The sequence below is a fragment of the Odontesthes bonariensis genome, chromosome 20 (genome assembly GCF_027942865.1).
Source record: "Odontesthes bonariensis isolate fOdoBon6 chromosome 20, fOdoBon6.hap1, whole genome shotgun sequence".
Classification (NCBI taxonomy): domain Eukaryota; kingdom Metazoa; phylum Chordata; class Actinopteri; order Atheriniformes; family Atherinopsidae; genus Odontesthes; species Odontesthes bonariensis.
The window spans coordinates 28,426,140-28,449,610 of NC_134525.1; the positions used below are offsets into that span (position 1 = coordinate 28,426,140).

General features: G+C 37.4%; 2 protein-coding genes across 2 annotated transcripts; one reads left to right on the forward strand and one right to left on the reverse strand.

The window, feature by feature from the left end:
- Positions 1–957: 957 nt before the first annotated feature.
- On the reverse strand, positions 958–6,641 carry chchd7 (coiled-coil-helix-coiled-coil-helix domain containing 7). Its single transcript, XM_075452065.1, has 4 exons — positions 6,342–6,641; positions 2,844–2,903; positions 2,648–2,746; positions 958–1,779 (listed from the first exon to the last, which is right to left on the reverse strand). Exons 2-4 carry the CDS (start codon positions 2,895–2,897, stop codon positions 1,675–1,677), a joined length of 258 nt encoding a protein of 85 aa, XP_075308180.1. The 5' UTR covers positions 2,898–2,903; positions 6,342–6,641; the 3' UTR covers positions 958–1,674.
- Positions 6,642–6,971: 330 nt separating this feature from the next.
- plag1 (pleiomorphic adenoma gene 1) lies at positions 6,972–21,793 on the forward strand. Its single transcript, XM_075452317.1, has 3 exons — positions 6,972–7,117; positions 15,779–16,135; positions 16,336–21,793. Exons 2-3 carry the CDS (start codon positions 15,888–15,890, stop codon positions 17,519–17,521), a joined length of 1,434 nt encoding a protein of 477 aa, XP_075308432.1. The 5' UTR covers positions 6,972–7,117; positions 15,779–15,887; the 3' UTR covers positions 17,522–21,793.
- Positions 21,794–23,471: the final 1,678 nt, after the last annotated feature.

Here is a 23,471-nt window from a genome sequence, read left to right on the forward strand (position 1 = left end):
CCTGGAATTATCAGTTGTTTTGGGATCTAGTTGGACCAAGTTAGCCATGATCTGTTTCCATCTACACAAAACCCCATGAAGCCTCTCCAGGTTATGTCAATATCACACTTGTTTTCTATAACTGCCTCATTGCTTCTCTAATTAGCTACCGGTTGGTGGTACACACATCCTCTCATGGGCCTCCTCAGGGGGTAATGAGTTCCAGAAAATTAAAAAAGAAAAACTCTTGCCTTCCATGTTAACATGAGATCTACTTGGAGTGTGTGCTTTTGCAATGCTCTCTGGGAATTTCCAACTGCATCTCTGAAGGGATTTTCACTGCCAGTGTCATGTATGGTGTTTTTTTTTTTTTTTTTTTTTTTTTTTTAAAATCAGTAATGGCGTTGGGTCATGTATTTTAGGAAATTCTAGTTTGGTATTTTTCTCTTTAAAAATCAGGGCCCTCTTTCACAGATCTACATTTACTCAGAAAACAGTTATTCTTGAACTTCAGCTTGCATGCGTTTTTAATGTACGCATTTTATACAATTTAAACTATCAATGTCATCATTTTAGCATTTTCTTTGCTGTAAACATGTCCGTGAGAGTTGGCTACAATCCAATGGACCTTACAGTTGTCAAAAAGAAAAAAATACTCCATCTGTGATCACATGGGCATAAGGGAGCCGGGAGATTGTAGCTTTGATTTTTAGATTCTTTGTTTTTTCAAAGGTCACATAACACCACAAATGTGCACAATTTGCACCTTTGACCATTACAATAGTTTGGATGTATGGTAAGACTGATGAATACAATTTTCTTAAACAAAACTGTACTTTGGTGATTTATCAGCACTTTAAAAAGGCATCACTATTTGTGTATGGGCTAATTTAGGTCTAATTAGATTAAGAAAGAATAAAGCTCTTTTCACAGCCCACCCGTTTCCTACTCTGGAAAATCAAAGACAAAGAGAAAAAATGTTTGGCAAGGGCATTTACTTTTATCACTGTTCAGAAACAATGAAGCATTTTTTTCAACAGGTTGCAAGTTAGGTGCAACACTAGCCACATTTTCATGTACCAAGATTATACAGAAAACACAAGGAATGCAATCTGAAAAAAAAGAGATTGCATTTATTTAAACAATGTAGATAAAATACTCATTTTAATTGTATAGGTCGGTGACATATCAAGTGGTGGATTTAACCATGTTAACAAGCTAAAAAGCCCAAATCTGTTGTTACAGAGTTAGTGTTTAGCTTTCTTTTAATTACATATAGTCCCCCACAGTCCTATGCAGAATAACAAATGTTCTCTGAAAACATCATTTAAGCAGTTGCATCTTGAGTGAAATCAACATGTGTATGCACATCTTGTCTTTAAAACAAGACAAAACTTTATGGAACTTAAATGCCTTGTCTATTGTGTCAACCATGGTGACACTAAACGTCAATAAATAAAGTTATATCTACAGTTGTATATCCTGTTTTTCAGTGACGTCTCTCCATTTCCATTTACTACCACAAAAAAAGGCTACAGATGCTCCCTTCCACACAACCCACAAGAACAAGTGGTTCTTCACAGGATAGTGTACACCCAGTTGCTCCATTGTATTAGCATCACCACATTATGCTAACTAGCTGTTATTTTCCTGGGCTCACTGGTCCTCACAGTGTATTTTTGACTGTGTTCACTTTTAGTAAGGTTTGCCTCCGATTGCATTGAGAATCTCCAGCCTCTCTGCAGCAGTGGGCATGTCTGGTTTCACACCATCTCTTCTCCTCTGCACCATTATGTTGTGCTACAAAGAAAAAAGCACAAGAAATTAATTTGTCTCTTACCTAAAAATATCTAAAAACAAATATGACAAGCTGTTATCAAATCATTGGCAATAGCCTGTGCTAAAGATGCATCTCTGCTCACACTGGAAACACATGCGGCTGTGCTTGTTTGTTACACGCCTTGGGAATTATCATAAGTTTGTTATCTCAACCTGGGTTTAGAGACTATGACTATATTTAAATGGCATGTGAAATCAAATTAAATTAATAAAAAGAAAATTAATTAGATTAAACTAAATGAAAATGACAAAATACTTTATTGATCCCAAGAGAAACAAAGGTGCTGAATTATGTAAAGTAGGATCAAGTGTAAAAAAAAAAAAAAAAGGTGTTACTTGTTGTAGGATCGGAAGTGTTTCTGTATATTTCAACTTCGTTGTCATGTTCAAGTAAGATCAGAGGTGTCCATAACATGAATGCTAATCATTTCTTTATTCATACATATTTATTTGTGTCATTTTATTCCAATTTGCACTATTTTGTCATGGAAAAAAGAGCAGGTACATTTTTTCTATTAACCTTCAATCAAAGTACACTATCTTTTAATAGTGATGGGTTATAAGAGGGATGTCCTCGACAAGTGTATTACATCCATGGTGCTACTGGTTGCTAATTCTGGCCCTCATTGTGCAGGTGCCACGAACAACCAGTGGGTGTCAATACAGTAGCATCAAGAAAGAGCATTCTTGCAGTGTTCCTACCAATGATGAAGTGAGGGTAGGCAGGAAAGAAGAATGAGTGTTGTTAATCAATGCCTGAGTCCTTAATAATTCATTCATGCAAGTTTCCTTAGTTTGTGGTCTTTGATGCTGGAAGAAAAATACTTACCCAATATTTCCTACAGTTCTTATATCTCTGGAAATAGGCTGAACACATGCTCTTATCATAGTTGTAAGCATCCAAACACTTCTGGGAGTTATCACTTTCCTAAAAAAGGAAAAAAGAAAAGGAAAGAAGCAATTACAGTCAAAAAACAAAACGAGTGATGTCAGAGAGTGCAGCATATAAAAGATAGTGAGCTTACATCGAGGCATGGGTTAATGTCCTGATTCCGAAGTTTACGGGTGTTTTTATCCATTTGGATCTGTGAAGAAGAAAACCAACATAAACTGGTTCATTTTTGCATGTATTTTTATGAGAAGTTGGATCATTGGTTACTTCTTCTGTGTGTGTGTGTGTGTGTGTGTCTGTATTATATATCCATAATGGATAATTTAATACAAACCATGGCAAAAATTATGGACTCACAAAAATAAATAAAACACAGATGTAACACCAAACAATTTTACTAAAAAGCTAATCATCCAAGCTAAGATATATCCAATATCTTCATTAAAATTGTTGATTTTTTTGCATGGATTTCAGTTAAAGTAGATGAAGAAGAAATGGAGTCACTCAATGAGGAGAAAAATCATTCTGGAATTATGAACCCAAGGGGAGGGCTTTTATGACAAATTGAATTATTTGAGGTATGAAATCTACAACTAAAAAAAAAAACTATATTCTTCATCAATGAGGTTCCAACTTGCTTTCTTGTTAATTTCCACCATGATTTTTTTTAATCTAAATTGAGATCCCAACTGTTTTCTGGCCATGTCATTTAGTTGATATGTATTTCCTGGAGAAAAGCTTGACCAGTCTTTGCTCTGTGGTAAGATGCATTGTCATCATGAAAAAAAAAAGCTCAGTATTATCAAACCTCCTTTCAACTGGTGGAAAAGTGTCAAAAATGTGCATTTAATGTAGAGTAATGACTACAATCTCTGGGGTCCTTTATCTGACATCATCCCCGTTGCTTGTTTTCAGTAATCTTTATATGTTATATTGGACCTGCGCCAAACAAAAAGTTTTTGGCCCCAATGGCGATTCATCAAAAATATAACTTTCATCCAATCATACACAGTCCAACACTGCTTCTCTTTAGCCCACTGCAACCTAGTTTTCTTCTGTTAAGGTTTTAATGATGGCTTATTGTTGATTTCTTACAGTTTAGTTACTAACATTGACTTCTGTTCCAGCCCATTTGTTTTCCATTCCTTTTACTTTGCATTTTCTATTTTCAAAGCATATTAAAGAGTTATATGGCTGTTATATGTGCAATGTTGTGTATAGTGCCTTGTGTATATGTTTGCTACTAGACAGACACCTTAATTTCCTTCGGGATTAATAAATGGTTCTCTACTCTACTCTATTGCCTAGAGTTTTCCATACTGATGCTTTGACGTCTCTCTTGGTCGAGACATTCCAATTTTGTTTGTACTTGCTTTGAATGTTAGCTGAATAGGAACAACCAATATCTTTTACACTCTTCAAGGGGCCAAACAGCCTATTTAATATTATCCTTTCAGAATCCCATGACAGTTCAAGCTAATATGACTAAAAAAAAGTTGCCGACGGCAGCTTTAACTCATTACAAGAAGGTAGGCCGGGGTTCAGGGCAGCGGGGCTGGGTGAGTGTTTCTTCTGTAGTTGTTGTTGAGTTGTTGTTTTTTTTGCTTGGTTTTCTCTTCTTTTTTTTTTTCTCCTGTAAATATTGTTGTATTTAACTTATCTTTATTCTGTATTTTTAAGGTAGGCTATGTTTTAGAAATCCAGAATGCTATAAAGCTAAGAAATAAAACTGTTCTGTATCCTGTCTGTGTTTTGTTCATTTTTTTTTTACAAAATAACAGAAGCTGAATTAACATTCTCTAAGTGTAGTGAAGTCATTTATCCAGGGGTTGTATGTCTAAAACCCAGTGCCTAATAATGCGTGTGTTGTTATAAGGCAACTCTTTAACAGTGTGAGCCAACAGTGACCTAAATGTAGTGTGATACAACAAACTGTACCACAATGTAGAAACCACTAAATAACACATCACTGTAAGGGCATAAATGTTATGATAGAAGAAGTGATGACACTGTTCGGATATTTCATCACTGAATAATTGCTTAACTCCTTTATCCAAGAAATGTTCTTATAGACTTTACTGTTATACAGGCGCCTCTCTTGTGGAACCAGCTGTATATGTCCGGGAAGCAGACACCCTCTCTAACTTTAAGATTAGGCTTAAAACTTTCTTTATGATAAAGCTTATAGTTAGGCATGGCTCAGGTGATCCTGAAACATCCCATAGTTAAGCTGCTTTTTAAAACCTGGACCTTATTTCTGGCATAAAATACGTTCATCTACTCATTGATAACAGTTTGGTGCTGCAGCGGTGCGCGTTGATTACATCATCCCGATAAGCCCCCGATAGCCCCCAATAACAACAATATGGCAGCTCTGAACTAATAGTAGTGCAATAGTACGTGTTAATTCATTCATTCATCTTAAAGTATTGGTGAAATAAAGACAGATAATGCCTTATTTAGAGGCTGTATTGTCTATGCCCCGTTCACTCCCATTATATGGATATACGCGGATCTCGAGTGATCTAAATATAGTCCGAAGGACGCCGACTTTCACCAAACTGTTATTGGTGAGTAGATGAACATATTTTATGCCAGAAATAAGGTCAAGGTTTAAAAAAAACGAACTTCCCTTTAACTTGTGTTTCCCTGTCTCCACAGGAATCCTTTAAATGGTGTTTATTGTCCCCTCTGTCCTGTCCTCTCAAACCCCAGCTGTACAAGGCTTCTTGAGTGTGGTTCTGCCAGAGGTTTCTTCCTGTTAAAAGGGAGTTGTTTCTTTCCACAGTCACCTCATGCATGCTCAGGACAGGAGATTGGACAATCTCTTTTGTTGCAATCTGTTGGTTTCCTTAGCTAGGAAATTGTTTTTGAATTAGCTTTGTATGTATGAATTGGACTAATTTTGAATTGAATTCACTGGATTTGATTGGATTATGATTACATTTAATTTGACTCAAATTGGCTTGAATTGTACTGTGTCATTGAAGTGCCTTGAGATGACATTTGTTGTGATTTGGCGCTATATAAATAAAATGAATTTAAATTAATTGCATCAGCCTATCCTATCAGCCTGCAGTTGTGACTTACAGATATTGTATGTATACAATTAAGAAATATCAAATATGTTTAACTGTAATTCCTTTCATTTCTGCTCCATGTAAACATATTATATCAATGTGCATGCTGTAAAGAAATTGCCTCCTATTCGTCTAGAAAAGAAGAAAACATAACATTTCATAATTAGAAAGGTACTTGCTATGCAACCGTTCGTCATTTGAACAGAAATGTCAAGTCTAAATTAATCTATAATAAAGTCAGAATACTATTAGAGTGACTGCATCGTTGAAAAAGACAGCCGAATTGAAAAGTAGTTTGTCCTTTTGTTTAAAATATCTTAATTTTCATATCGGAGTTTTATTAACTTTACAACGGAGGAGTGTTATCTAACAATAGTTATATTTCTCAACGGAGTTTGGCAAAGAGTAGTCCATAACCTATAACGCTTCTGTATTAACCTTCATGAATGTTACCTAACTAGAAGTTGGAATGGGGGACTTTCTAACAGATTTTCCAATACTTTAAATTGGCACAGTTATAGATTAATACAGCAACAGTGTTAAAAACCTACCTTTTATATAGGTCAGCCTTTCTCCAACGTTAGGCTAAGACTTATGGAATCACCTAATATCCACAGGAGTGAAGGTTATCCAATTTCTAAAAAGCCCTAAAAGACTGGAAAACCTACTGTCTTGTATAAAAGCCTATACAATAATTACATTCACATTTTAAGCCTTTGGAAGTATTGCAAATTCTTCAGAAAAGCAATTACGTTACTATGTAGACTTGAGTCTATGCTAAATGCTACACAAGCCACTAGCTATAGCTTCTTCGTCATGCTCGAGAAGTAGTTTCTGCAATACCGCACCAGGAAAACCTTTCACATCGTCATCAACTGTTGACAGTTACATTAGCCTATGGACACTTCGTAAAATGTAGGACGTCGACTGACAGTCCACTAAGCCAATAGGATTCCTTGTAAGATACGATCTTCTTCCTATCCTTAAAAAAGAAAAAAAAACTAAGGTTTAACGATTGACAGTATATCTAGCAAGTCCAAAAATTAGGATTTAATGAAAGAGCCTGTAACTGCTACTGAAGTGAAAGTGGCAGCACCTTACACAAATCAAAAGCACAAGTGGGTGGAACTGTTTTAAAGTGGGCGTGGCCACCCCCTAGTGCGGTTGCATCGCAGCGCATACACAATGGCTGCTCGAAAGAGGAGAAAGCAAACAATTTTCAGGCCCGCCGCGTCTCGCAAAAAATATGAGAAAAAAATTATTAAAAATTCGGAAAACAGTTGAAAGTCCAGAAAAACTCAACAGAAAGGATGTTGAAGCGTCCAGGGTAAGTTTGATGTAAATTAAAGTAACGGTTATTCAGTTCTTGATTTAAAATATCGGGGTTATTTAAATTATGAGAGAGGGTGAGCTGGGGAAAAAAAGTTTGTGTTAATCAGTACCCAGTTTCGGACCACAGAGAAAGCCAAGGGAGGGCATTAGTAATTAAAAAAAAAATATATATATATATATACATATATATATGTCACTGGTGATATTAATGTCACGGTGCGTGTCCGCGAACATTAAGGATCTCGGGAATCAGTAGAGTGACAGAAAGTTGAGTTAAGTTGAAAATAGCCTCCTTACTTAGTTTATTTTTTAAATATAATGAAACGGCCGTGCGATGATCACTGCCAGAACCAGGCGCACTTAGATTCTGAAATGAACACACATTTTCTAGGTGGCTTCACTCACATTTCTTCTTGCCTTACGTGTTCCTCATCGTGAGCACCGTTAACACTGCATCACAAGCATCTCTTTTTTTAAACTTTTAACGGGAAAATCAGCCGTGTAACGGCTCCGGCGAATATTTTGTCACGTTATTTCTTTTTCCTTTTTTTCTTTTTGCTATGTGCTATATAGGCTATCACAGTTTGACACAGGTAGACTGTTTAATCGGTAGAAGAGGGATGATAGTTCAGCTATGACACGCGATGAGGCTCCTAAAAAGAAAGAAGAAATTGATTGTCAATAAAGTTGCAAAATGGAGGGAGAACTTCAGACATAGTAATTGGGCATGCCAAAGACTTTCTTTGGAAGCCTGCTTCCCAGCTGGTCGCAGGTAGTTTCTTGTTATGATCACAAGCTAACTTGAGTCGAGTGTGACTGGTGTCGCAGGTTGCACTGTGCACGTTACTAACTCGTAGGCTTTTTACTAGATCTGCTGAGGTCCTCTGCCTACAGCGTAGTCTACAGGAGACTGTCATGTTCTCAACGTACTCCGTGTTCCTAGTGTCAAACACAAGTTGTGTGGTTGTCTGTCAGAAGTTCACAGTGCAGATTTGTCGTTGGCTTAAACCAGTAGCCAGGATCTTCGTGTCGGTAGCGAGAAATGTGATACCGAAACGGTTATTAAAAGGAAGTATGTTGTCACTGTTGGCTCAAGTCTATGTTTACACCTGTCCTATATCTTAAACCAGAACTAAACGTCTCATCTCACGAGAAGTCAGTCTGGATGTGTTTATTGGTATGATTTAAAGAGCTTCAGAGGACAGATACTGACCTGGTTGCACATGTTTATCTTTACTGCACAATCTTAATGTTCTGTATAATTGAAATAAATTAATTTATCTTCCTCTGTCTCCATGATGAAGATTATTTAGATTTTGGCCGTTTGCTTTACATCAGACCTTAGACTTTGTAACATTATGGGTCATTAATGCCGCAAAGAATTATGTTGACATGAAGTAGGATTGGCAAAAGATACTTTCAGGACATAGCTCATTCTCATTAAACATACCTTTAACCCATTATGATTAACTTTTTATTTTCATGAAACTTGCACATTCTTAAGGCTTTTGGAAAATATGTTTGTTAAAGTAACAAACTTGTATTTATAAATATTTAAATAAATATATAAACTTAGATTGTGTTAAAGGCAGTTAATTTAATATTTTATTTGCAATGGCAAGTAAATCGGTTTATAATCCGTCTGCACTGCTGCCCCTTCTGTTTATGTTATGTCATAGTACAAATGCACAAGATTTGTAGCAAATTTCTTTCTTTTTTTATGTTTCAAAATCTTTTGAAATTTGAATTATTGTATTTTCAATTAACTATATAACAACTTACATACTTTTTGATAAACTACAAAATTTGGTGCCAAAGCTGAAGACATTTTCTTCTTAAAATGTCTCACTTTGTTTTCTGTTGTATAATTTCTGACACTTTTACAATAAAGATTTATAGATTTCTTCCCATCTCAACTGATATATGAAGTATCCTCATTCTTAAAGTTAAAACAAGCTGTGGGTAATGATGCAGAATGTATTTGTTCAATTTATATTAAACTATTGCAGATTTTTAGGTAATATCAATATGATATGAATGCATAATAAATATAAATTATAATAGAATTTATTATTTTCAACAAGTTTATTTTAGCTTATATTACATTCTTTAGAATTTTAAGACGTGATAGTCCTTTATTATCACCATGTAGTTGGCCATTGTTGTTTATCGTCACTTAGTCATTTTCTTTCTAAATATATCAATCGCTGTTGTGAGTGGAGTCAATCGTAGAGGTTTCAACTCAATAACAAAATGATTGATTCTTGTCACAACTCTGATTTTAAGGATTTTAAGTTGGAGAAAATCTCAAATGGGATTGCTGTAATATAGGCCTCATCCCACAGTCACATCGAGGCAAGGATTGTGCAAATTCTGTTCTGACGTCAACCCTCATTTTCACGCTGTTTTCTGCTGAGTTGCATATTTTGTGAAAAAAAACTTTCTTTTTCCCAATTTGATTGGTATTCCAGAATTAAGTTCAAACTGTTCTTGTGATGATAATATGATATGTCTCTATATGAGACTTTTTATTCATTTGATCTGAGAAGAAATGGTGGCAGATGGGATCTGTTTCTCAACTTTCTATCATGTTTGTGTACATATATGCCAGAACACTGGCATATATGTAGTCCTTTTCTTTAAAATGTCTTTTTTGGTGATATTTGTTTCTTTATCTTGATGTTGCAAGCTTATTGCCAAAGCTACAGTTCTCAAAGCGAATTTCTTTGAAATGCATGATTGAGTAATGAAACCGTCAGCAGAAAATGGTGTAGGTATTGCAGATTTTGCATGTGGTACCTTGCCTTAAAGGAGAACTGCGGTATTTTCAACATTAAGCCTCTTTTCTGAGTCGTCTGCAATGTTTTAGAACCCCCCTCACCGCTTTTTTGAATTTTACTGCTGTCTCCGGTATTTGCCTAATTTTGATTAATCTCAACCTGCTTCAGAATGGCAAGTCATATGCATGTCCAAAAAGGTCCGTAAAAGCACCATAAACGTCCATTTTCAAAATCATCAACTCACCGGAGTGGTTACTGGTGTGCACTGGTAATCCATATCAAATTTCGTTGCGAAAAGTTGCTTCTGTCGTGTTTTATTTGGCAGCTCGTTCATGCTCGAACTATTTTCTTAGCGATGGCGGAGTAATATCAACGAACATCCAGTACAAAATGTCAAATAAAACACGACAGAAGCAACTTTTCGCAACGAAATTTGACATGGTTTACCAGTGCACACCAGTAACCACTCCGGTGAGTTGATGATTTTGAAAACGGACGTTTATGGTGCTTTTACGGACCTTTTTGGACATACATATGATTTGCCATTCTGAAGCAGGTTGAGATGAATCAAAATTAAGCAAATACCGGAGACAGCAGTAAAATTCAAAAAAGCGGTGAGGGGGGGTTCTAAAACATTGGAGACGACTCAGAAAAGAGGCTTAATGTTGAAAATACCGCAGTTCTCCTTTAAGTTTCCAGTCAAATTGTTACGAGAGTACCTTTTTCTCCCACAACTTCATGTGTTTCCTGTAAAAACAAAAGCAAAGGAGGCTACACTCTCTCCTGAAAAGCTCAGACTGTTCTTATTGGTCAGTCCTAACAGCCTGAGTTGGCACTGGCCACCATTCTGCATCATCACTGCCAGTACTTTTGTGTTAATTCATAGTTATAAGGGAGGGACAAAACACTACTAAGTAGTTTTTAAATAATTTTCCATACAAACTTCATGAGCAGCTACAAAAAGAACACTTTTGTCATTGCACGTTCAAATCTTGACCTATTGGTGACCAATAGATTTAAGTCCTGTAGTTTAAGGACTTTAATAACAGCAGCAGAATGTGATATGGTCCATGATATAAACACTTACATAACTTGTAATTGAGGTAGGCAGATCTTGTCTAGGCATAGAGAGACTGGCTGTAGCTGGAGGACACTGTTTATAGATTGAATGAAAAGTACATGATGATTAACATAAGTGTGTCAGAATAAATAAACAAATCAGGTCCAAGATAATCAGTTTGCGTCAACTAGAGTGCATGAACCATACCTGTGCGGTTTTACATGTTGGAGCAAATTTAATTCTGATCATAAAAAATCTACATCCAAAATTTTAATCATAGCCATATTACTTGTGTTCTTAATAGTATTATTACAAAACAGTTTTGCTGTTTTATTACTACATATATTCCATGGGTCTATACTGGCATTAAGTAGTTAAATGTATGATTAATTTCTATATTAATTTAAAGCACTGTTTTATTATACCAGTACATGAACTCATCATACAGAATTTCCCAGACTTGACCAAACAGTGCTGTTTGTGTAATGTGAACCACAAGGTATAGGCAACCCTTACACAGTATATTTTTATATACATTTACAGCTGTTTTTGATTTGATTCAATTTGAAATTTTATAATTTTTCAAGTTCTCAGACAGCCATAGCTGTCGAGTTATTCTACTTAACCAAGAATTCAGCTTGTCAAAATGTTGCTTGAGCTAAAGGAGTTAATTGAGAGGTAATGGAATTAATCCAGAGTATGAATCCAGTGGATTTCATAATTCAGAGCCATGACCTTCTGATATTTTCCTGACTGTCCTACATTGTACATTCCCCAGCCCATCAAACTTAAACCAAATTAACACTATAATATTTCCATCCATCCATCCATTATCTTCCGCTGGTCCGGGGATCGGGTCGCGGGGGCAGCAGCTTGAGCAAAGAGACCCAGACGTCCCTGTCCCCGGCCACTTCCTCCAGCTCTTCTGGGGGGACCCCGAGGCGATCCCAGGCCAGCCGAGAGACATAGTCTCTCCAACGTGTCCTGGGTCTTCCCCGGGGCCTCCTCCCAGTGGGACGGGCCCGGAACACCTCACCGGGGAGGCGTCCAGGAGGCATTCTCACCAGATGCCCGAGCCACCTCATCTGACTCCTCTCGATGCGGAGGAGCAGCGGTTCTACTCCGAGCCCCTCCCGGATGACCGAGCTTCTCACCCTATCTCTAAGGGAGAGCCCAGACACCCTGCGGAGGAAACTCATTTCGGCCGCTTGTATTCGCGATCTCGTTCTTTCGGTCACTACCCACAGCTCGTGACCATAGGTGAGGGTAGGAACATAGATTGACCGGTAAATCGAGAGCTTCGCCTTCTGGCTCAGCTCCTTCTTCACCACGACGGGCCGGTGCAGAGCCCGCATCACTGCAGACGCCGCACCGATCCGTCTGTCAATCTCCTGCTCCATTCGTCCCTCACTCGTGAACAAGACCCCGAGATACTTGAACTCCTCCACTTGGGGAAGGATCTCATTCCCGACCCGAAGAGAGCATTCCACCCTTTTCCGGCCGAAGACCATGGTCTCAGATTTGGAGGTGCTGATGGTCATCCCAGCCGCTTCACACTCAGCTGCGAACCGCTCCAGTGAGAGCTGAAGGTCACGGCCTGACGACGCCAACAGAACCAAATCGTCCGCAAATATTTAAAGAGCCATTTTCACTTTTCAGAACAATTTTGGAAGTTGCAGACAAATGACCCAGAATCAAAGTTTGATCGTCGGTCATCAAGTGTTATGCGTGAATACTTCAAAGACAAGTTTTGTGGGGTTCGCAGGCATGTCTCAGACTCTGGCCGATCTAGCTTGATAGATTTTCTGGAGCATTAGGCAGAAGAGGAGTGGGTGAGTGAGCTACAGCCATGAAGAATCTAAGAGACCGGGTCAGGAGACAAGATAGCAGAAAACACGTAAAATGAGCATAACAAATATGAGGTAGGGGATTGTGAAGAAATCATGTCGGACAAACTCGATAGGAAGAGGCCTTGGAGAGAAACTGACAGTTCTCAACAACCACGTGAGCAAAACAGACTGAATCACAGGAGCTACTTATATCATAGAGTTGCAGTAATTGTAAGAGAGAGAGACTTTGTCAGCATGACAGCTGCAACGGCCTAATAAAAATCACTCTGACGAATCAGATGTTAAGTTTGATGGAACCCCCATCCCCCAAAAGAAAAATGATCACTTGTATATTGTGAACCAACTTGGACTCAAAAACTCTTGTCCATTAAAGAAGCACGTAATGTTGTGTGACATTGAAAATTGTTTGGCGTAAACCTGGGTTAGTGAGACTATGTGCGAGTTCATGTTGGTAAGGAAGTACAAAGGAAGGTAATGGTATTTCATGATTTCCCTTTAACTGATCTCTGACAATAATCCACTGAATAACATTTGTTTTATTATATTGTGATTTTTCAAGCACTTAAGAGTTTTACAGAAATGTAGAAATAAGAGAATAATGATGAAAAACAAAAATCTAAACTTTTTATCCTTTGACCAAGATTATTCAGAGCATGGCAAGACTGGCTCATTTCCCCATCTTTGGAAAAAGAGAGCATCGTCCCTTTCAAAATTTTATAGCCATCATTTTTGTAAAAATCTTAAATAATGTGATATCCATTAAAAGTATTTGTGTGTATTGTAAACGCAAAATCTTCTGAATTTTGAACACAAGGAAAACCTACCCATTGCATCACAATGGTGTGGTCCACTGTCTGCCTTACAGTCTCACTCTAAGTGTGTCAAAGACTGCTGAGCATTACTAAGTAGATTTACTGTAAAATTACTTAATGAGAAAAAATAAGTGAGATCAATGACAAGTCACAGAATGTTGATACCATACCATACCAGATGAATGTTCAGTAACAGCCTGATTTTCTGCCAGTTATTTTTAAGATGCTCAGAGTACAGGGAAAAGGAGGGAAGATTAGCTTACTACATACATACATACATACATGCATTTTGTGATGGAACTTGATGTTTTTAGATAAAACATCAATTTTAATCAACTGAACGTGACTTGTAATAATAATATTGTTTGAAAACAATATTATTGTTTTTTAAAATGCTCTTGGTATGCCATACAGAGAAAAGCTGCCTTGTAGATGGAACCCAAGCCCATACCCAGCTTTTCTCTGTATGGCATTCTGTCATACCAAGAGCATTTTAAAAAACAATAATATTGTTTTCAAACAATATTATTTTTACAGGTCACGTTCAGTTGATTAAAATTGTTCTTCTGTGTTATCTGATAGCTTGGTCATCCTCTTTTTACTCACAAAGCTCCAGCAATTACTTTCCACTCCTTATAAAGAATCTGTTGTGTCCTTTCTGACCTTGTCTTTCAACCTTTCGGCAGTTGGCTGCTGATCACTGATCCATAGTTAATCTCCTCAGACCGGTTGATCTCCAGCCTGATGCATGTTTTTACCTTGAAAACCGACTAGATTCTATGTGGTGTTTCTGTGTCTGACTTCATGAACATGATGAGGAAACATCAATGATGGCAGTGAATCTGTCGACTCACGGAATGTATGAGACTCATTTACTACCTGCACTTGGAGAGCCAATATTTTTGTGAATTGATTTATGTTAACCCTTTAAAAACACTGCAATAGGTACAATTATCACCAATAACTGTCAACCAGAAAAAACAACCTCACAAAAAAACTGACAAATGAGGCATTTTAGTAATCCAGTGATCAATATTACCTCAACATAAACAGTGGTTAAAATTGCAAAGGTGCAAACAATCCAGTCCATGTTTAGTCCAGAAACATCATTACAACAGTAAATTCGCATGGACTGCAGCTGCAAAAATTTTGAATAGCTGGCAACATACATGGTTGTTTGCCATCTGCCATGTAACGGACTGGCTACCTGTCTGAGATGTACCCTGCCTCCTGAACTGTGTTAGTTGAGATAGGCGCCACCCTGTCATGCCACTGAAATTATTTTGTGTTTCTTATTGTTGTCCATAAACAGATTCTTGTGCTGTATCTTCCCATAAATTAAATGCTGACTGCAAGTTGCTCTTAAAAGAAGGAAAAATATATTATGTAAGCATTTACGTAAATCATAAAGTCTTAAATATACAATTAGCTGTCTTAGCTTTCACATCTCGGGTAACTTTTTTTTAGGTTTGTTTGTAAGGCTGCTCTCTTATCATTGTCATGCAAACAATGAAATGCTAACAAGCCAGCTTGTTCATTGAGTGGTTTATGGTTGATCCTAATTATGTGCCGAGTTTTGATGTCAAAATCCTTGGTAGTATATACTGGCTACAATCTTTTAGTTATCCAGGCAGATCTGGCAACAATATTGGGTTCTTTTTTTATTGTGGTGCAACTAAGAAGTCTGCTTGTTCATTTTTTTAATCTCGGAAACCAATTATCGACTATCCCTACTCACACTTAAACACAATAACCATGTGCCAGAAAATGAAGGGGATCTTAAGTGATGTGATGTTTTTTTCTGATTTATTTGAACTTATCCCTAAAGTAATTTTTTTAACCTCACTGAATACCACAGTACACTGAAATCTGAATCTGAGTGGAGAGCACAACTCATTAGAGGTCATGTAAAAGCAGACTGTGTGGACAAGTATCATTTCTACACAGCTTGATAAAGACGGGTATCTCATTGGGAGCCACATTAAGTGGAAATTGTTTTGTGATGCAGACCTTGATGCGGTACTTGTCAATTAATTTTGACAGTGTCATTTATTCTTTCTGCTGCCATTACTTCAGTGAAAAACCTAAAACTGAACCATTCTGATGAACCATTCTTTCTCTTTCTCCCTTACTCTCTCTCTCTCTTTCTTTCAGGCCCCCAAATCCAGGCAGTGCTGAGCACAAAAAACTGGATAGATTAGTTGCATCAGTAGTAGTCAGGCACTCTGCCCCTGTCCATGTAGCAGGTCTTCTTTAGGGTGCCATGGCCACGGGAACTCAGAGCCACCGTGACCACATCCTGGAGAAAGCCAAACTTGCACCACCCTCGGGGAGGCGCAGGAGAGCAGAAGGAAAACCCAAGAAGAATTTTCCTTGCCAGGAGTGTCAGAAAGCGTTCAACAGTCTGGAGAAGTTAAAGGTGCACTCCTACTCTCACACCGGAGAAAGACCCTACCGCTGCTCCCACCCTGACTGCACCAAGGCTTTCGTCTCCAAATACAAGCTGCTACGGTACAGACAAGCAGCAGTATATAGCAGGCTGCATCATGTTGCTTTTTACTTACACCTTTGGAACATAGTGCTATGTTGTAGTCAGAGTAATGTGTTGATGAATAGTAGTTTTCAAATCTTGTGATAATATGTTAAGCATGCCTATTTTAAATGTGATTGCAACCATTCTGAGTGCTCATAGAATGTGTCTGTGTTCCAAGGCATATGGCAACTCACTCGCCAGAAAAAAACCACAAGTGTTCATACTGTGAGAAAATGTTCCACCGCAAGGATCACTTAAAAAATCACCTACACACTCATGACCCACATAAGGAGGCTTTCACCTGTCAGGAGTGTGGCAAGAGCTATAACACCAAGTTGGGTTTCAAACGCCACCTTGCCCTCCACGCTGCCAACAGTGGAGACCTCACCTGCCAAGTGTGCCTGCAGTTGTTCGCCAGCACTGGGGTTCTCCTGGAACATCTCAAAACACATGCTGGCAAGTCCTCTGGGGGGACCAAAGAAAAAAAGCATCGTTGTGAGCATTGCGAGCGACGCTTTTACACCCGTAAAGATGTGCGACGCCACATGGTGGTGCACACTGGACGCAAGGACTTCCTTTGTCAGTACTGTGCTCAGCGCTTTGGTAGGAAAGACCACCTGACACGTCATGTAAAAAAGAGCCATGCCAGAGAGCTTTTGAGGGTAAAAACTGAGCCAGCTGATTCGCTGGAGCCTGTTGTCTATGATTTGGCGTCTGGGAGCATCAAGGGCGAGCTCCAAGGAATGTTGACTCCAAGGTCACACCAGCTTAACATGTATTCGGGCCCCATCCTGGACACACAGCCCTTTTCCACCCCTACTCTTCCCTTTTCTCTAAAGCACCCACTGGGCCCCAACTTTACCTCATACACCATCCCCTCAAACGAGAGGGAACAGAATTTAAAGGGAGAACTGGAGACTTACCTAATGGAGCTGCAGAGCAGCATGCCATCCTCATCCTCTGCAGCTCAAGAACCCCAACTCTCCTCATCCAAACTAGAGTTGGTCCCTCAAGTGGGTATGCTGGAGGAAGTGAGCGAGGAGGTGTCTGTCTCCAAAATGTCCACATCGGTGGCAGCCACCACAATCGATTCTCTGGCCTCATCTTCCTCTCTAATGGACTTCTCTCAGCTTTTCAACTTCCTGCCACTCAACGGGCCTCCATACAACCAGGTAGGAGGGAGTGGGGGGCAAGGCATCACATTTCCACCCAATGAAGAGCCCACACCTCTTGTCCAGCTGCCCCCTCAGGCCACCGCTGGTCCAGAGGCTCCAGAGAATCCGCTTCAAGGACTCCCCTCCTCCTTCATATCCAACCTGAGCACACCCACCACACTGCCCCGCTTCCACCAAGCTTTTCAGTAAATCAGTATGTACAGCTCTTGGCCACACCTGCATTCAAACATGCACACGGACACATGCTGAGCCTCAAAATCACAACAGTACATAAACACTCAGAAAAAATGCCAGTAAGGTTTGTTTTAGGATTAGCAAGTCATATCATTTAGTAGAACATAAACAAAAAATAATAATATAGTAGGAGACACATAATGATCAGTTTTTACAACAGTCAGACACGTACTCATACCTTCACACGAGGCCTAACCTAATGAACTTTCTAATAGCTACTATTGGGATGTGTTTTTATTGGCAAATTAGCAAATCCTCACCACTATTCTTGATAACTGATCCTCTGCTGCTGGGTATTGTGTACATTTTCACCCCAAGTCATTTTCTGTATATATTCACATTTTATAACCTGTTCTGAACTGCGCTGACTACTTTATTACTTCAGATACAAACAGGCCACAATATTTATCTTTGTCATCACAACACAAGAGGTAGTATGTGCTGAAACCCAGTTAAATGGATTTCACTGCAGCAACACTCTATGTACAGCAGATTTAATGTTTGTGCAAAATCAAACCCAACAGGAGAAGAAATTCTGGTCAGCTGAATTGTAGATACAGCTAAACGGTCCTTGTGAGAGCTGTGTCTGTTTTAAACATTTTAAATGAATGATAGTTGAAATAGGTTTGCTGTGACATTTTCCTTTTTAAAACCCAGATTGTTGAGAAGTGACAAGCCTCTATTGTCTGTTTCAAAATGTGTATTGTTTTTTGTAAAACACTTTATGATGTTGCCCAACACCCCACTCTCTGGTAGGAATTTAAATGACCAATCTATAGTTTTCCAATGTTTTTCTCAATTAATATCTGTTCATTATAAACTGTTTTGTAAATCATGTCACATAATGAGGTAATTATTTTTTGGCAACGATCCAGGAAGCTATTAAATTGCATTATCGCATGCAGATGATGGTACTGATTATTAAGAGTTGGGTAATCACCATGATCTGTCTGTAGTCTTTATAAGGAACTTCGCTGTACTGCCTGCACAAGTGTAGACTGGAACACAACCAGATTGTCGAAGGCAAAAGCAAACTTTGATTCAGTGACTTGGATTACACAATACTGGCACAGTAATATTCCAACTATTTACTTTTCTCTAAATTTGACAAAATTCCGATTATGGTGTAATATTGGATATTACATTTATATGTTAAAGAGAATAGCTCTATTAATGATTCACACCCACTTTTTTTTTACCATAAACCACTGCAATATTTGTGGCCACCTAAAGCCTTTATTATAGTCATATGTTTCAAAACATGGAAGATTATTTGGGGATTATTTACTAAACATAGCCATAATTCTATTCTCTGCAAGGTTATTTTTTCCTATATAGAGTGAAATTATAGCAATTTAACAGCCTCCTGGAAATTGGCAGAACATTTGAAACCTCAACACCTTCTAGCAAAAAGTCTGTTTATGTGATCAATGGTAAATTCGCTAAAACAAGTAAAAACACTGGGTTGGTTCTTTTGATTTACTTAGCGAGAACTACTGTTCTGAGGGAACAGTATAAGCAATTTTACATTTTATTTTTGTAGTTACCTTAATTTTCCAGCAAAAGAACATTTACCTTCTTTTTTTTAATGTAAATTTAAATATTTATTTTATTTCGTGAAGTTTTATAGTTATCCCCTACTCCTACCCAAAGTTAACTAAACACACCAGTATGGTTGCTGCCTGCTGAAACATCACTCTTAAGATGGTGCAAAAGAAAAAAAAAGTCACACTCTCGATGACTGTAAGCAACCCCCACTGCCAAGCACAGCTATTTACTGGGGATTATGTGTTACATAGAAAATTGACAAATTAAACTCTGAACAAAGATATGAAAAACACAACCATTCACTGTTTATGAAGCTTCAGCTATCTGCAGACGTATTTAGTCATTGCTGAGGGTTTTGAACATGATTGCTGCTCTACTTCTTTCTTAATATTAGGGATATTGCCCTATATTAAGTGTAGGTGAGATGGACTGTAACTTAACTTGTAGTTGAGGAATCAGTGAAAGAATGAAACAATGAAAGATGCAGAAAACTCATTTTAGATCTGCAAGGCGTTTTAGGTGTTTAGATGTTGGACCCAGTATTATTATATATATTGGAAAAAGCACACAAAAAGGATGAGGAGGAAAAAAGAAAACTGAAAAGAAAGACCTAAAAATTCTAATTCGACTATGAAAATTGTGTAGAGTGCTTTTCAAACCACCCAGTGTGAGAGAACAACTATGAGAACATCTTTTCTCGAAACTGCCTAATATTGCTGCTATTTTGTTTATATAGCCAAAAGAAAAAAATGTTAATAGGACATATTTAATTGTGACTATGCCACAACCAGGTAGTCATTCCATTTTTGAAGTGAGACTGTATATTTTCTCTTAAATATTTTGTAACTATAGTGCTTAGACTTGTGATGTGTGACTTAGATGGAAAACATATTTTACACATATATGCACACAACCTTCAATAACACTACAGATATACATTTCTAGCTTCAGTGTGTTTGTTGTTGACAATTGCTTCAGCAGTTTGATGTTAAAAAAAATTGTCCACAGCCTCAGATTCTCATAAATCTCATGGCTACAACAGGGAAAAAACAAAACATGATATTACCACATTTGATCTGACTGTAAACTGTTGGAAAGCATGGTACTCTGTTTACATACAACTTCAAATGACATTGTTATTTAAATTCAATAATTACAACCCCAAATGTAAAATGTAAATTAATCATAATGTCATAAAGCAATGTTTTATTCACAATAGAATATATAAAACATTATGACAGCTAAAAAATACATTTTACTTTTTCATGAAAAAATATCAGCTCATCTTGAATTTAAGGGGAATTTTGTACCATTTTTGCCAGATATGTGATTTCAGCTACTATGTGGTAATTTCTTGTACAAGCATTTTATTTTTCATGATGTACCAATTGTTTTCAGCTGTTAAAAGGTTGGGATAGGATACATGCCAGTACAGTACCTGGACTCTTCTACTTGTACTAAATGCATTATGTGGCTTAGCATTGTCTTGCTGAAATATGCAAGGCCTTTGTCATGTGGATGGCAGCATATATTGCTCTAAAACCTGTATATACCTCTCAGTATTGATGGTTTTATTTTCAGATCTGCTTGTTATCTGTACTATAGGCTTCCATCAGAGGTACCGGCTTTTGAACTGAGCAGAACAAGTGTGGTGGTCCCTCTACTTTTTTTATTCTGAAAGAATTTCAATTGGTCTGGTCACAGAACAGTTTTCCACTTTTCCACCATCTATTTTAGGGAAGGCTTGGGCCCAGAGAAGACACCAGCATTTCTGGATCATGTTGACATATGCTTTAACCTGCATTTATGGATGGCACTAGAAACTGTGTTCATAGACAGTGATTTCTTGAAGTGTTTATGAGCATATGCTGTGATTTCCATTCTCAGAATCAACTATAGATGATGGAATATTCTTTGCTATTTTACATTAAGGAGACTTATGCCATATCCCAACTTTTGAGACAACTGACACGTTGTGTGTCTCAATTTCAACATCTAATATATTTTCTAATTACAGCTGCGAACATAATGTTTTTGGGTTTTTTTACACAGTGACCCATCTTTTATAAACTGGGGATATATATTTGAGGGGAAAGTTTCATCTGATTTTTTTTTTTTTTCAAATAAGTCTGGCCTCTGCAACAAAACTTATTATGTGGAAATGTAGCATTGTTTTGCTTACTTGTTTTCAGCTCATCATGTTAAACAATTTGCAAACTCGCAGATTTGATTTGCATTCAGAAATTTGATCTGTTGTTTCAGATTTTATTTGTGCATGCAAACATATACAAAAGAAAGTACACTGCTGCTCAATTCTAAGGTTTTATGTATCGTGATACAATAGAAACTCCTGTAGTTTTTTTTTTTTTTTTTTTTTTTTTTTTAAAATAGTCATTCTGTTTAGATTTCCAGGTGTCTTCAGATCTTTGTAAAGTTGCATGACCCAATTTGGGCCAAGCTTTAGCTCTCCGACAGGTGGACTCATAATAGACTCTAGAATACTTTGGTATGTAGAGGAGTTCATGGTCCACTCAACGACGGCAAGGTACCCAGATCATGTGGCTGCAAAAAAAGCCCAAATCATCACTTTTTCATCACTTTGTTCTTATTGGTATAAGGGTTTTGTGCTGACATTAAACTATTATTTCATTTATTTATTTTATTTTATTTTTTTTGGGGGGGGGGGGGCGTTGCCAAATGTTACTTTATGTTTAGAGAGATGAGGCTTTCTCTGAGAACTTTAGCTATATTAGTTTAGTCTTTTTCTAATTGTACTGTCATGAATGTTAAAAACAACATGCTGAGGCTTCAGGCTGCTTATTGATCTGGTTCTTTAGCAATTTCCTCATTTGTTGCTGTTCATCTGAGGTTGGATTTAGTCCTGAATAGGACCAAATTATTATTTTTTTTATGTCGTCCTGATGCGTAGATCCTTAGAATTGACAGAGTGCATACTTTCTTCCTGATGTGTCTTTGGATTTGATTTGTATGTCTTTTCACACATTCATATATGGTGATAAGTTTTACAAAAACAATATGTACAGGTTACCCTTCAAAATGTACAAGATGCAAAACATGCATACACACCAACACTTCTCAGTTGTGAGAAGGGACTCACGTATATTCAAATCATACAAGATAAACACAAGTGGTGCCACATATTCCAAGCAGTACTTTAACATATCAGTTATTTGTTCTCGTTTGTAACCAGTGTGGGAAAATGCTAAAGGGACTGTGAAATGTGGCCCACATGACAGCTGTGTTGGAAGTGATTCACATTTTACATATTGTTTGTTTGTTAGTTTGTCTTTTTTTCCCCCCATTATTATATATTGTCTCTTAAAGGTTCATCTTTGAAGTAACATGAAGTAACTGTCATCATCTTTCACTTATGAACTTGTACATTCTAGAAATGATTCCAAACTTTTCAAAATGTGTTAAATTTAAAGAGATATTACATTTTTCCCCCCAGATGGCCATTGAAAAATCTATTCTTTGGTTTTGAATATTTGACTGACAGTCACATTGTAAATTACATTTATCACGCCGTTAGCATCTTCCATTACTTTGTATACTTAGATTTTCAAGATGTGTTTTGTTGCATTGAATACTGTCATTACAACAGATATTGCTGCTTGTATAGAACTGTTTAGTTTGGGTTGGCCTCATTTCTGACCTCAGCATTCTGTTAGGCACATTCATTCTGTCATATACATTTTGGGAAAATGTTTTTAATTGTTAAAGTAAACATCTAGACAAATGAAAAGGCATTTAAAGATGGAACTGAAAAAAGAGAAAGAATCCAATTACTTGGAATAATACACACATAAAATGCTGCAGTTATATATCTTGTTCTCGTTCATTTACCCCCACCTTCTCAGCTTCTGCTAGTTATGCTCCTTCCTTACACCATTGGAACGGGGATGGGTGATGGGTGACTTAATCTATAGTTCTTTTCCAATGGCTGACAACATATTTGATATTCTTTTTTTTTTTTTTTTTGCCCAAGCATTTCTGAGTTGAATTCAAACTGTCATAAAAAGTGAGGGGAAAGATCTGCCCATATAGCCAATCCCATACTGCATTTACTTATATTTCAGCAATATATGATATATTCATGATATATATCATTTTATCATGTGACCAAATTTCCCCTTTTCAACTTACTTGTCCTTGGTGCTGGGCTGTCGTAGGTACCGGTTTTGTCCTGACTTAACTTTAGAACCTTCTAAGAACTGCTATTCTAGAGAGCCACTACAGATTCTTGTCACTGTAAAAAGTCTGTTCCAATACCTTTCTGTTTGTTGTTTCAACTTCTCTCCACTGTATTATCAAACTTAGTGCCTTAATATTGTTA

What these genes read in the sequence shown, in the direction of transcription:
- chchd7 (XM_075452065.1), bottom strand. Translation starts at nt 2,897, where the DNA reads ATGGATAAAAACACCCGTAAACTTCGGAATCAGGACATTAACCCATGC. An exon ending in ACATTAACCCATGCCTCGAT is followed by an intron (nt 2,747 to 2,843) that starts GTAAGCTCACTA and finishes TTCCTTTTTTAG; the next exon opens with GAAAGTGATAACTCCCAGAA. An exon ending in AGAACTGTAGGAAATATTGG is followed by an intron (nt 1,780 to 2,647) that starts GTAAGTATTTTT and finishes TTTTCTTTGTAG; the next exon opens with CACAACATAATGGTGCAGAG.
- plag1 (XM_075452317.1), top strand. Translation starts at nt 15,888, where the DNA reads ATGGCCACGGGAACTCAGAGCCACCGTGACCACATCCTGGAGAAAGCC. An exon ending in TCCAAATACAAGCTGCTACG is followed by an intron (nt 16,136 to 16,335) that starts GTACAGACAAGC and finishes CTGTGTTCCAAG; the next exon opens with GCATATGGCAACTCACTCGC.